Consider the following 15,796-nt stretch of genomic DNA (forward strand, 5'->3'; position numbering starts at 1 on the left):
ACCCCTTTTGTATCTAAAGTCCTCTCCCGCCTTAAACCTCTCACTGACTGCCCCACACCTCTGGAAGGCCCTTTCCCTCAATACCCAACCAGCACCCTCTCTATCCACCTTTAAGACCCACCTCAAAACACACCTGCTTAAAGAAGCATATGACTAGCACGTGGCTGATAATTAACACTTCATACACTGATCTTGACCCCTCGCAGACGCACTTACCAAAACGCCCTCCTACTGTCTCTGTACGTTCTTCCTATCAACAAATTAGATGGCAAGCTCTTCGGGGCAGGGACTCCTTTTCCTAATGTTACTTTTATGTCTGAAGCGCTTTTTCTCATTATGTGTTATTTGTATTATTTGTTATTTATACGATTGTCGCGTGTATTACTGCTGTACATTAATGGCGCTATATAAATAAAGACACACATATACACACAATGTTTGCCTGATGCTGAACGCACACATTAAACATCACGGCACCTCAGTACGGTGTTAATCCCCGTTCTAAATGATGGGTTCTGATTTAACACCTGCCAGCTGTGAAAGTGAATTGTAAACAGAGACCTTGTATCCCAATGTTTGCACATCTTGAAACCATGTGTCTCTCCGGTTGATTTTGAGCCTCTTGGGGCCTGTTCCCGGGTAACGTGACTCTTGCATCTCTTTGTGTTTCGGAGCTCCGTCAGTTTGGGCTGAAAGTCTGTTTGAACATTTGTACCATATGAACGTGCTTTTATGGGCCCGTGTGTTTTTAGTTTAATATCCATCTCTGAGAGGTGCTGCCAGATGGGGAGTGCTGGAAGAAATGACTCTGCTTTGTAAATGCGATCGCAACCTACTGCAGTCAAATATATCACTAGGTCCCTTCTTTCTTCTTCCAATATAAAAAGCTTAAGGTGCCTAATCAGGGGAAATCTGCATTTACCTGTGCAGAGGTTTTATTTATTTGTATTCTTTTTGTTTTTAAATGTTGTAACATGAATCCTTTAGTGCCTGACCGGTGTGGCGGAGAAGCAGCACTTTTACACATTGGAGCTTTTGGTTTGAATCGTGTGTATGTGTGTGTCTGTGTGTGTGTATGTATATATATATATATATATATATATATCTTCACAAATACTTGTGCATCTAAATGGTTTATATAAAATCTTTTATTAATAGAAATATTTTTATTTTCGGAAATGTATTTAGCGCACGGCTTTGAGGACTTTGCAGCAATTTCACATCTGGCTTTGTATAATCACATTATTTTGCAAAGTTTCTTATGTGCTACCAAACATAACCTCTCTCTCAGCGGGTCCCGACTTTTTTACATTGTGCTCCCCCCGCTAGAAAATATTCTGTAAACCCCAGTGTATAAATCTTACTACCGACTCGGACGGTCACTGACTGATCCCAGGCAGTATAGTGTCCTGAGCCCGTGGGGGGAACACACAAGACCCCAAACTGCCCCTCTGTGTGTGCAGGCAGCATGAGGGGTGTAGCTGTCACTTACTGTGGGAGCTTTCAAAGTCGCGACCCACAATGCCTTGCTGATGTGGATGCAAAGCATGGTGGGGAGTGACTTTCAAAGCTCCAGCTGTAAGTGACAGTGATACCCCCACGCTAAGGTGCTTACTAAGTGCGCAGACCCCGCTATCCTGCCTGGGAGCTTGGAGACGCCTCACGAATCCCTGGGGGTTCCCAGCTCCCGTGTTGGGAATCATTGATCTAGATCCTCGCTTTTCAGCTAGTTTTCTAAAGGAAGAAAGTTACACATAGAATGGTGACGAGTAACGTAATATTTATATATACCTAAACATGATACTTCACCATTTTGCCAGGATTTATATTATGGGCACCATACTGTATATATGTATACGGCGCCGTGCTGTATATATGTATACGGCACCGTGCTGTATATATGTATACGGCGCCGTGCTGTATATATGTATACGGCACCATACTGTATATATGTATACGGCGCCGTGCTGTATATATGTATACGGCGCCGTGCTGTATATATGTATATGGCGCCGTACTGTATATATGTATACGGCGCCGTGCTGTATATATGTGTACGGCGCCGTACTGTATATATGTATATGGCGCCGTACTGTATATATGTATACGGCGCCGTACTGTATATATGTATACGGCGCCATACTGTATATATGTATACGGTGCCATACTGTATATATTTATACGGCCTGAGATTAAAAGGGAGTTTGTGTAAACTGCATTAAGTTGGCAGCGAGGGCCCAGTTGACGTTCTCTGATTTAAATGTTGCACATTCTGGTACCCGCTACTGGGGCGACATAAAATCAAGTGGGTGACATTACTGGGAGGAAGTCAAAACACGGGTTCTGTGGCTGTAACCTTTGGCGCATTGTGAAGGCGTCTCCTTGCCGGCTGGTAACATATATCAAATGGTGTCTATTAACTATATGACCGGGTAGCAGTACTATCCCCACACTGGCACAAAGTATATTATTACATGCTTTCAGTCCTAGTCTATGTGGGGATTTCACGGTTTTCACTGAGCTCCGATAACTGGTGAATTGTGCATTAAGGCAACTTTAGAGTGAAGATGCCGGAGTTTCCTTCCATCCTGCACCTCTGGGTTTCAGTATATCATGATACTTAGCCCCGATCTTTCTCTGTGCACATCGGCTTGTGATGAGGGGGTATCGGGAGAAGCTGCATGCAGCATATACAAGGCTTCACATTCTTCTTCTCGTGCATCATTCCTCCGCCCCTCACCAGGTCTGTGCTGTGATATATCTCCTTCCAATATCCCTTCCATGATTAACATGCCCGTCAGAATATAGTGCAGTGGGTTGGTGCCTAGACCAGCACATACATGGGGTTTCTCCCTGCAGCCAGAGTTATAACCGGGATGTACGGGGGGGTTGGAGCTTTATGGAATAATTCCGAGTTCTGGGCTCTGACGTTCTATGAAACTTGACACTGTCATTCACTCGTTTTTCCAGCTAATTTACCTATATATTAACCCTTTCACTGAATGAAGGGTCATTTCACAGCACTGACTTTGTAAACATTATTCGCACACTGAATTTCTCTATGATTTTGTTATGACGGGGACCCAATAAACCCAAACTTTATATTCCCAAACCTCTATGCCCCTATACCGGGAGGGGGGGGGGGGGGGCAACGCCAGTCGCCACGGGTCAAGGTTTTAAGGATATACCTGCTTCAGCACAGGTGACTCAATCAACGACTGTACCACCTGTGCTGAAGCAGGGATATCCTTAAAACCTGACTTGTTGGTGGCACGAGGACTGGAGGAGGCCGCCCCTGCACAAACGTTGAAATCATACTCTATAAATTAGATTTCATGGAGCCATGTCTACTGTCTGCATTGTTTCGCATCTCTCCATGGCATTGTTATTATATAAACATAAAGAACGGCTTTGCCCCATTTATATAATACCTGTTAATTTGACAAACAATCACTTCTTTATCGTGCAGCACAAGAATATACATCACAGTGACGTCTGGGGCCTTATGAGCGAAGTCGGGTAGAACAAGACTAGCATTGTCACATCTCTTTACAGCTCCGCATGAATAACAGATGTATATACTGTATGTTTGTGTACATTACATGTAATACTATAAGTACAAAGACTGCTGTACGCAGGAACACCTCGATCACAGAAAGCGTACCCAAGCGACAATCTCAATGCAAGTAATCGGCAATACTCCAAACAAATAAACATATTGGGGGGTAATTCCCAATCTCTTGCTCCCTTTTTGGGGGGACTGAGATTCTTCTATTAAAACAGATGTACAATTATTCTTTCAGGTGGCTGTTTATATGGAATACAATTAAATATACTGTACATTTATTGTTTTCAGAAACCCCTGCTTTCAGGCTTTCCCCAGAATTTTTGATGGTTTAAACCCCTTTAAGGGTGAATCAGTGCTATGTTCTAGTTTTTTTTTTTTAATGTATGGCACAAAAAAATGCATTTATTCCATAGGACCTCCATCCGGGACATCGGATCTGCAGCGAATGTTTGTATTTTAATTTCTATTGGTGTTAGTTGGAATCAGGAAATCTGCCGATAGCGATCAGTGTAAAATAGAAAATGTCGTTTTATTCTGTTCTCAACACCCGTAAACGTTCACAAAATCTCATGCTCTGTGCCCGCTTCATCATCAGCCCATATTCTTTATTTCACTGGCTCAGTAGCCAGCTCACTGCAAGCCGAGGGATCGTCAGCTCACGCAGTGCGTAGGAAAACATGGCGCGCTGCTTCAGTCACGCCCGTGAATCTTACGCAAATAAATGATTTGTACTTCAGTAAAAGATGCAGGCCTTGAAAACCTCAGCATCACTTCTGTGGCTGAGCTGAAAATGGGACCCTTCAAAAAATAAGGTTATTGTTCCCCTTCGCTTTTCACCTACGTTCCTCCTTCCTTATCCCTTTTGATGCAAAACATTGCTCTGGCAGCAAAAGAGTTAAACGTTTAATCTGTGGTACTCTCTTTTATAAAGCGCTTATTTCCCCCGTTGCTATCGTCTGTATAAAGATGTTACAGTGGTCTTTGGAAAGATTACTGTAGAGCAAGGGTGGGAAACTCCAGTTCTCAAGGACCACCAACAGGTCAGGCTTTCAGGATATCCCTGCTTCAGCACAGGTGGTGCAGTTGAAGACTGAAACACTGATTGAGCCACCTGGGCTGAAGCAGGGATATCCTGAAAACCGGACCTGTTGGTGGCCCTTCAGGACTTGAGTTGCCCGTCCCTCCTGTAGAGCACGGCTCTTCAACTGGTGGGCCAAATGCAGCCACCGTGGGCCCTGATGTGGCCCCTGGGCGCTGTGCTCCTGATAATGTGATACCAGTTGCTTAGGAAGCGAAGTGCAGTTTTTCCGCACAAACTCACCTGTAAGTTAAGGTCATGTAAATGTATATGGCACAGGTGCTATACATGCCTGCAAAATGTTGAAATATAATAATTAGCAAGTCTCTTAATGTATCTAAAATGACATTGCAGTAAGCTTGCGGCCCTAGTACTTAAACTATAGAGAAACCCCCGCTACTGCTTGCAATAGTGAATTAATAATGATGGGTGTAGGTGCTGGTGGGGCAATATAAGAATGATAACCAATGGAGGAAAGAACCCCAGTAGAGCACTCATACACTGTGTGTATATAGCGGGGTATATTCCCTATGGGTATCAGTAACAATGGAGGACAGAACCCCAGTAGAGCACTCATACACTGTGTGTATATAGCGGGGTATATTCCCTATGGGTATCAGTAACAAACAATGCAGGAAAGAACCCCAGTAGGGCACTCATACACTGTGTGTATATAGCGGGGTATATTCCCTATGGGTATCAGTATCAAACAATGCAGGAAAGAACCCCAGTAGAGCACTCATACACTGTGTGTATATAGCGGGGTATATTCCCTATGGGTATCAGTAACAATGCAGGAAAGAACCCCAGTAGGGCACTCATACACTGTGTGTATATAGCGGGGTATATTCCCTATGGGTATCAGTAACAATGGGAGGACAGAACCCCAGTATAGCACTCATACACTGTGTTGAGATGATGGTGTAAATTTAAAACTAAACTTTATTAGAAACATAGTAAAACAATGGGGATTAAAATAGGATTAAACTCTGTATCGCTACGCTTAATTACCTAAGGGATATGATAGTCCCCAGGTAGGTAGTCGTTATTGAAGTGTAGCTTGAGTACACTAGCCCCCTGCCACCTTAATTAGGGAAGCCTGGGGGAAAGCTAGATTTAGGGATTATAAATACTATTCTTATATGGAATGCCAATTATATACTTGTAGTGCATTGGTGCAATAGTGTTGAAATGACGCTGCTAATGGTGGGCTGATTGCACAGCCTGTAGTTAGCAACAGAGTGTCATTTAAATCTTGATAAGATAAGGCACCTATGCTGCCTAAGGGTTAAATGAACAGTGTAAATTACTGCCCCAAGGATACACAGCAGCTATAGCTCTAGGTCATGTTGTTAAGACCTGTAGCTCTAGCTGATATTGCACAGTGTAGTTATAATAACGTGTGCTGCGCGTCTAAATCCTGTTGCTAACTGCAGTAGGTGATAGATTAAATAGAGCACCGTATATACAAATGGTGGCAGTTGCTATAGTAGTACTTGTAAATGTTCTGTGGTCCGGCCCCTTGGGGAACTGGTCGGCGTCCTGCTGTTAATATACATTACAGGCTAAAGCAGTAAAATTCCGGGCATTATTGAAAACCCTGCTCTCTGATTGGTTAAAATTCCGGGCAGTATCCAATCAGTAATGCCCGGAATCATCAGCTTTCAGAACAGCTGAGACAGGGCAGGGGATTGGTTTGCTTGAAGTAAAAGCTCTGAGACAGGGCAGGGGATTGGTCAGGATGTATCATCCCCGGGTTGACTCCTCCCCCTCCCGAGCTGACAGATTTTCTGAGCATTCAGTTGATTTGGGGGGGGGGGGGGGGGGCGTGTCTGCAAATAAGTAAGTGGCTGTCTGCAGTTTCTTGTGGCTGCAGTTTGTGTGTCAGTGTGTGCTGTTGTGTTGTATATCTGTGTAGAAGTGCTGTGTGTGTATAGAGCTCCAGTGTGTGTCAGTAGCAGTGTTTATGGGTGTAACATGTGTGTGTGTGTGTGTATAGAGGTGCAGTGATGTGTGTGTGTTGTGTGTTGTGTGTGTAGAGGTGCTGTGTTGTGTGTAGATGTGCTGTGTTGTGTGTAGAGGTGCTGTGTTGTGTATAGAGGTGCTGTGTTGTGTGTGTAGAGGTGCTGTGTTGTGTGTAGAGGTGCTGTGTTGTGTGTAGAGGTGCTGTGTTGTGTATAGAGGTGCTGTGTTGTGTGTGTAGAGGTGCTGTGTTGTGGAGGTGAAGTGGTGTGTGTGTAGAGGTGCTGTTTTGTGGGGGGGGGGGAGAGTGCAAAGTTTAGTAAGTGGCTGCATTTTTTATTGTGTGTGTGTGTGTTGTGCTGTTGTATGTGTAGCAGCAGTTTGAGTGTGTGTGTCAGTGTCAGCAGCAGTGTTTATGGGTATAGCATGTGTGTGTAGAGCTGCTGTGTTGTGTGTGTAGAGGTGCTGTGTTGTGAGTGTAGAGGAGGTGCTGTGTTGTGAGTGTAGGGGAGGTGCTGTGTTGTGTGTGTGTGTGTGTGTGTGTGTGTGTGTGTGTGTGTATGTGTGTGTGTACACAGAGGGGGTGGCAGTGTGTGGATACAGATAGCTGCAGTGTAAGAGTATATAGAGGTGGTTTCATGTATTTACCATTTTATTTTAATAAAAAAATCTATTTAACTATACAAAAGTGTATTATTTATGAAAAAAGTCTACATTTAGCCTAGAATAGTAATAATCCCTTCAGAACAGGACCTTACCGGCCAATAATGCCCTGGCTGGGTTAAAGTCCCTCGGCTTTGCCTCGGGCCTTCAACTGTTCTTCGGGGATTATTACTTAAATAAATGTGAGAATAAATACACTCGCAATTTGTTGCTTCTAATGATTCGATTTGCAAAAAGGAACCTTGCAACTCCACTGACCAGTGGCAGTACTGTACGTGTTTAATCTATTGTTTACATGTGTGCAGTGTGCCCAGCCAGCCCAAGAAACCCCCTGTGCTATATTGCAGGTTGTGGGCCTGTATCGCTTATGTGGTTCAGCGGCTGTGAAGAAAGAGCTCCGCGAGGCGTTTGAGAGGGACAGCAAAGCCGTCGGCCTGAGCGAGAACCAGTACCCAGACATCAACGTTATAACAGGTACTACACCCCAGTACTGACGAGTAATGTCGACGAAAGAAACCTTTCCAAACTTGGACAGGGAGGGAAAGTGGGCACGTTTAATATTTGGGAAACGGTGGAGTCTCCACTTCAGTGCTGGTGAACTACCCTCTAAATTCTGAAACAAGCTTCTAAAAGGTTAACCATTACCTCTTGTTTTTATGGCACCAACTTATTCCATAGCGCAGGGCAATGTGGGAGGACAATAACATTGTATCACACGAAGGACATCTAATTTAAGACGAATTGAGATAATAGGAAAGACGTCCGTGCCTCAATGAGCTTCCAAACTAAAATGCTGGGGACGTGAGACGCGTGTGTTGGGGAAGTTGGTCAGAATGGGTTTAGATACCTGCTTCGGACCCCCGAGTATGCGATTCTTGGGTGACAGTAACAGAGAAGTCGGGAAAATGTTGGTTAGGCTTTCTTGAAAAAGTGTGATTTTAGGGAACATTTAAATGTATGTAAGGTAGGGGAGAACCTGATGGTGAGTGGCAGACAATTCCAGAGTTGGGGTGCAGCATGGGAGGTGGGAGTGAGAGGAAGTAATAAGGGAGGTGGAGAGACGTAGATCATAAGCCGAGCGTAGACTGCGGGTGGGAGAGGGCAGACCTGTAGCGGGGAGCGGAGTATGCAGAGCTGTGTAAGGGAGTTAGGAAAGGAGGCTGGCACCGGCCCTTACATGGAGCCTGCGGGTGGGAGAGGTCAGACCTGTAGCGGGGAGCGGAGGATGCAGAGCGGTGTAAGGGAGTTAGGAAAGGAGGCTGGCACCGGCCCTTACATGGAGCGTAGGGGAGAAGAGCAATTAGAAGGAGGTTGGAATATTGCAATCAGGATGTGAGTGAATACGGATGCTGGTGGATTGGAAAGAATTGGATTGACCGCTATGAATATGTTTGAATTAATTTCTTATGCCCTTCTGTTTTTGCCAGTATGCAGCTTACACTGTTATTGCTGTGCTTGTAGGCACCGACGGGGTTAAACGGTTGTTCCTCCTGCATTCTAACCTTCAGACTTGGGAGGAGAGGGTAAAATTAAACCAGTTAAATAAGAATAATCCTCAGAATAACTAGATGAGGCACTTTCAGGGAGACGCTCACAGGCGGCTGCAGCAGGGACCCTGGCATGAAACCGTGTTTGTATTAGGAGGATTTTAGTACACACTGAAAATGCCAAATAGACAGTTTACATAGATACACACAGCTCTGGCATTTAAGTCAACATTGCACAAAGCACGAAGTGTCGCTTGGCTGGAAGAACTGTTTTACTCGGTCTCCGCAGAAAAATACCCCGTGTATTAGTTTAAGATTGAAATGCAATGAATTTACCCGCTAGGAGTACAATGACAAGTCAATGCACCTGTAATTGATAAAGTGTTACATACACACATACATCACGATTGTACAGCCCCTTTATATATTGGGGGCGGGGGGGGGGTTGCGATGGATTTCCTATGCAGAAATGCTCCAGTGAGTCAAAACAAAGTCTCCTGCTGGTTTGGGTGCAGGGCTCATAGTTACGGCGTTGCATCATGTCTGCTTTCATCCATGTGGATGTGATTCCAAGTAAAGCATGTCGCACACGTAACAGCTCAGTGGTTCTGAAAAATGAGGAATGGATGAAGGGGATGGCGGGTTTTGCTTGCTTGCTTGTTGTGTGAAGGAGAATTCAGCGGAGGGCTTGTCAGTGAGGGCCGGCAAGCTTAAATACAGCAAAAATAACCACAGCCTCCAACAGGACTCATTTAGCACAGAGGACTGCGGACAGATTATCAGAGGTCAAAGGGCACTGGGTCCTAAACTATCCCTTTATCAGGCGATTAACGAGGCAAATGTCATCTAGGAGGAGTTGAGAAATGGGAGGACATGTTTGTATTGCTTTAGATGGGTAAATATTGCACAGCCTCTTTATAATGGCAGACGTTACACGTAGTTACACGTAGTTACACGTAGTTACACGTAGTTACACGAAGTTACACAAAGTTACACGTAGTTACACGTAGTTACACGTAGTTACACGAAGTTACACGAAGTTACACGAAGTTACACGTAGTTACACGTAGTTACACGAAGTTACACGTAGTTACACGAAGTTACACGTAGTTACACGTAGTTACACGTAGTTACACGAAGTTACACGTAGTTACACGAAGTTACACGAAGTTACACGTAGTTACACGAAGTTACACGTAGTTACACGTAGTTACACGAAGTTACACGTAGTTACACGTAGTTACACAAAGTTACACGAAGTCACACGTAGTTACACGTAGTTACACGTAGTTACACGAAGTTACACGAAGTTACACGTAGTTACACGAAGTTACACGTAGTTACACGAAGTTACACGAAGTTACACGAAGTTACACGTAGTTACACGAAGTTACACGTAGTTACACGAAGTTACACGAAGTTACACGTAGTTACACGTAGTTACACGAAGTTACACGTAGTTACACGAAGTTACACGTAGTTACACGTAGTTACACGAAGTTACACGTAGTTACACGTAGTTACACGAAGTTACACGAAGTTACACGTAGTTACACGAAGTTACACGAAGTTACACGAAGTTACACGTAGTTACAAGTAGTTACACGAAGTTACACGTAGTTACACGTAGTTACACGAAGTTACACGTAGTTACACGAAGTTACACGAAGTTACACGTAGTTACACGTAGTTACACGAAGCTACACGTAGTTACACGAAGTTACACGAAGTTACACGTAGTTACACGAAGTTACACGTAGTTACACGAAGTTACACGTAGTTACACGTAGTTACACGAAGTTACACGTAGTTACACGTAGTTACACGAAGTTACACGTAGTTACACGAAGTTACACGAAGTTACACGTAGTTACACGAAGTTACACGAAGTTACACGTAGTTACACGAAGTTACACGTAGTTACACGTAGTTACACGAAGTTACACGAAGTTACACGTAGTTACACGAAGCTGATGAGGAATGGTAACTGGTTTGATTGTGGAAAACATTTTGAATATGTATATGTAATTATTATTATTTATTTCTGGATACTCCGTATCCCTAAACACAAGCGGTCTCCGTGAAGTAGACGGGTGCGGAATATATTTTTTAGTAGATCAGGTGCTTGCTTCGTTCCCGCCCGCTGTAATTTCCCTCCGGGAATTGGTCGTCCTTAGAGGGAACAGGAAGAGATTAGAGCTGCCATGTGGGCGAGCGGTTTGAGATATATACGCAGTTATAGAGCCGTTCTGAACCCACTCCTGCCCTTTTTAGTATATATCACTTTCTGCTCTATATTACTAGCACCGCAGGGTAAATCTGAATAATTGGCATATTCCCAGCTTTAAAAAAAAATACATGAAAAAAATCCCGTTTTTTTATACAATTTTAAAGTGACATTAGAAAGGTGTTTGTTCCAACATGTGCTCAACAAACATACAATAAATGTAGAACAATGTATCCCGCTGCATACTTTCCCATACATTTTACAGACACGCGGTGATGCTTCAAAGCGCTTTGTCCCACAGGGGTCCTGCCGCAGTGTGCCGCTGGCCCCTTCGGCGCTGGAGCGGTTCTAGAAAAGAGGATTCCCTTTAATGACTTGTAAGAAAGCTGCCATATCTCACACGTGGTTCAGCCATGCAGGTCCGCGCGAGGTCCCAGGGAGAACCGTGCAGCGCCTGCACTGACTCTAGTAACAAGTCTCGCTTTGTTAGAGAACAAACACAGATGGTATTTCTGTCAGGCTTTTGGGGATTAGCAGTTCTTTTATTTGGCACTCATACCTCCAGCTAAAGAAATAAAGGCCTTTCTGCTAGATCCTGCGTGCCATTTTCTCTTTTCCCGGCACCTCTCGCCCTATGAGTGGCTGTTCCCGAGGTGACATGTTTATAACCAGGCACCCACATGGCAGTGGGGTTTAAACCCGAGTGATGGTCACGGATTTGCTCACAGCACTCACTAAATGAAGGTGCAAGGCACCGTTTCTGCTCTCTTTGCCCCGTGATTGGCACATTGGAGGTATTATTTAAACATACACATTAAATTGCTATGTCCATTTTTATTCTTGTAGGAAATGTCCTTTTCTCATTCTGCACGCTGCATTTAGGAATGATCCATAACCATTAAAACCGGCTTCATATGTCAGATCGTGTTAAATTATTCCCGCCTTGTTTCCATTAGGGCCATCTAACAAAAGCACCGTTATATTGGGTATTTGTTCCTATTAAACTTACATTTCACACTATAACCCCCACCTATAGAATTCCCATATGTCTCTCCATATGGCCAGCGCTCGTTCTCCTGCGACCCGTTTTGCTTCCTGGCCATATAATACGCTGATGGAATGTTCTTTAAGTACTTTCCAGAATAAATTGTGAATCGCCAAAGTTTTCACCACAAAATGTCCCCAGAACGGCTGTGTTCCCGCTCTCCCATCACCAGGTTGTATGTATTTATTGGTCCATTCCTGGGGTCTTATAAATTCAACACTTCCCGTTTTCGGATGCATGGACACTGCTGTTCTGTGGCCCACGTGTGTGCAAGCCGTGTTCTGTGGCCCACGTGTGTGCAAGCCGTGTTCTGTGGCCCACGTGTGTGCAAGCCGTGTTCTGTGGCCCACGTGTGTGCAAGCTGTGTTCTGTGGCCCACGTGTGTGCAAGCCATGTTCTGTGGCCCACGTGTGTGCAAGCCGTGTTCTGTGGCCCACGTGTGTGCAAGCCGTGTTCTGTGGCCCACGTGTGTGCAAGCCGTGTTCTGTGGCCCACGTGTGTGCAAGCCGTGTTCTGTGGCCCACGTGTGTGTAAGCCGTGTTCTGTGGCCCACGTGTGTGCACGCCGTGTTCTGTGGCCCACGTGTGTGCAAGCCGTGTTCTGTGGCCCACGTGTGTGCAAGCCGTGTTCTGTGGCCCACGTGTGTGCAAGCCGCGTTCTGTGGCCCATGTGTGTGCAAACTGGTTTATTTCATCTGTGAACAAAGCCAAAAAGGTGTTATGTCGCTCTCTGTCTATCCCCCGCTCTCTGTCGCCCCAACCCCCGCTCCCTGTCGACCCGCTCCCTGTCGCCCCGCTCTCGGTCCCCCTCGCTCTCTGCCCCCCCTCTCTGCCCCCCCCCCAGCTCTCTCCCCCCATCTCTCTATTCCGCCTCCCTCTCTCTTTCTCTCCCCTCCCCCTCCCCTCCTCTCTCTCCCCCTCCTCTCTCTCCCCCTCCTCTCTCCCCCCCACCCCCTCTCTCTCCCCCCCCCACCCCCTCTCTTTCTCTCCTCTCTCCCCCTCTCTCCCCTTTCTCTCCCTCCAAACGCTCCTCTCCCCCCCCACCTGTCTCTCCCCCCTCCCCCTCCTCTCTCCCCCCTCCCCCTCCTCTCTCTCCCTCCCCCTCCTCTCTCTCCCCTCCCCCTCCTCTCTCTCTCCCCTCCCCCCTCTCTCCCCTCCCCCCTCTCTCCCCTCCCCCCTCTCCTCCCCCCTTCTCTCTCCTGCTTTCTCTCTCCCTTTCCCTCGACAAAATGTTCCAGTTAATTACCAGACATGTGAAACTGGGATAATGCAGGTGTACAGGCAGTCCTCGGTTATCCGACACAATGCGTTACTCAAAATGGCGTTGTAAAGCGAAACACGTTTTCCCATAGGAACACCGTTTAAATGAAAGGTTCCGTTCCTGAAGGCATTTTTAACACTAAAATACACCTAATATTTTATGCAGGCAATAAGATTTGCAGCACACACATAAATTATATAGTGTATATAGTGTATATACTGTATTATATATATAATATAACATTATTATATAATAACATATTATATAATATTATATTATATATATACGCTCTTATGACGCTTTGCAACGTTGTTTATGTGAATGTGTATATATATACACACATACACAACGTTGCAAAGCGTCGTAAGAGCGTTGGTTAAGCCGTTTTGGCGTTGTAAAAATGAACATAGGTATGCATTGCATAGCGTTGGATAAGCCATTCGTTGTAAAGCGAAGCGTTGTAAAACGAGGCCTGCCTGTATATTATACGGAGTGGTCAAGCATGACTTAAACCCTGCCTTCAGTTGCTTGTGTGGGATCTCCGCGCTCTCCTCATGTCAAAACATGACACGGGGAAGAATTTCTTGGCGTTACATTTCTGTGCATATGTCTGAAGTCCTCCAGGGCCTTGTAAGTTACTCACGTGCAGATGGAAACACATATCGTGGTCAGTCGGGTTACTTCGTGTGTTAGAGACCCAAGCCCATTACGTGTCCCGCTGAGAAATGAACCTCACCAGTGCTGTTTGGTTCTGCACCACATTACACAGAGGGGGAGGGGGTTAGACGGGGAACAGCTGCTCCCCCCCCCCCCAATGGGCTTCTACTTAACACGGTGACTTTTTTGGCTCTCCCATTTCCTGCAGCGGCCTGTCATAAGATTAAAAATGGGGTTATTTAAAGTAGCAGGTCACCCAGAGTCAAGTACTCTGTTCCAAATGGAGTTGTGTGTTAAAGTGACTGGGGTATTTATTGTTATAATAACAGCGTTGTTAGCCGTGTGCCGTCTCCTGCCCTGGGCCAGATGTGGGGATTAGATTATCCCTGAACAGGAAGGCCGCTCGCTGTCCAGGTGACTAATAGGAGAAGAATTTTTCAGCCAGCCGCACTATACGGTGACAAGTGATGTAAATAACGACACACGGAAGTCGTGCTGAGGCTGTAAAGGTTATTTATAGCTTTCTTGGCATCTTTAACTATTTAGCCAGCCGTTATTGTGGTGCTGTACCTATTGTACCTGTGTGTGAATGCTGAGCAGAGCTCTGTTGCTTGTCTTATGCCTCGGCCAGGGTAGTGCTGAGCGGGCGCTCGCGCTGGCCGCGATGAAACACATTGCTGCAATGAGTGTGGCCAGCGTGAGCGAGCGCCTGCGCATGCACGTTCGCCCAATGAGGGCAAACCTGCTCCGTGACGTCATGGCTGCACCCCACAACACGCCCCCCGCGTACGTACGTACCTAGCTGTCCACAAATTTCACGGCCGAGCAGGGCGCGTGACGACACCGCACACGAGCACCGGCGTGCTCGCTCCCTGCCTGGCCGCAGCCTTATGCAACCATTGGTTGAACCTCAAAACCTTATTAACATTATATCCGTGGGGGTCACACAACTAAATGAAAACAGATCTAATAAACCTTTTGATCCCACGGGAGTATTCCTCCTCCCGAGTATTTAGAGGTGTTTTTATACACACACACACAACGTTTCAATGATGAAAAGTTATTTTATCTGCGGTGAAGCTGCAGAGGTTGGGCCTGCGATGAAACAGTTTGCAAGCTGTTCGGACAAAGCGACTGGTGTGTGCACAGTATATATTTCTAAGTTGGGGGGTCTGTACGCCAGTGATTCCCAGGACCAGTGCTTTTTCTGTCCTTCCACTTACACAGGATATGGGTAAAACATAGAAAATGTAACACGGCTTATTTCTGCCTCATTACAAATATGTGATGATATAGCATTACAGTATCAACATTTACGGGAAGAATCATTGTACAAAGAATTATTAAAAGGCTATATAAATATAATAGTGTGTGTGTATATAACTATCAAAATTAAGTGTGTGCGTGTCACACAGTAAAAGACTATATACATATAATAGTGTGTGTGTGTGTGTGTGTGTGTGTGTGTGTGTGTGTGTGTGTGTGTGTGTGTGTGTGTGTGTGTGTGTGTGTGTGTGTGTGTGTATAGCTATCTATCAAAATGAAGTGTGTGTGTGTCACACAGTAAAAGGCGCACTCACGGTTGTGATGAACATTTGCCGGAGTGCTTCGGGCTAAAGTCGATACAGAAACGACGCACTTAACAGGCCGCCTCAAACAATCAGTTGTGTTGATTCAAAATACAGAATTGGGTGATCCTGTATGTTGAATAAACACAACTGCTTGTGTTTGTATTTTTGTTTGTTTTTGAGCTCTAAACTTTTCACCATTTTTTTTTACACTTTATTTTACGTGCATTATTTTCTTGTGCATTTTTTTCCCACTTTTTTCTGTTTTATTTCATGTTTAT

General features: G+C 45.3%; 1 protein-coding gene across 1 annotated transcript in view; it reads left to right on the forward strand.

Moving 5' to 3' along the window:
* SYDE2 (synapse defective Rho GTPase homolog 2) overlaps positions 1 to 15,796 on the forward strand; it is a gene marked incomplete at its 5' end in the record, with an annotated part of 65,346 nt that overhangs the window by 39,285 nt on the left and 10,265 nt on the right. Inside the window, 1 exon segment of the mRNA XM_075615631.1 lies at positions 7,619 to 7,745. Coding sequence (XP_075471746.1) covers positions 7,619 to 7,745 — 127 coding nt within the window.

Source organism: Ascaphus truei, chromosome 10, assembly GCF_040206685.1.
Source record: "Ascaphus truei isolate aAscTru1 chromosome 10, aAscTru1.hap1, whole genome shotgun sequence".
In the NCBI taxonomy this organism is placed as follows: Eukaryota; Metazoa; Chordata; class Amphibia; order Anura; family Ascaphidae; genus Ascaphus; species Ascaphus truei.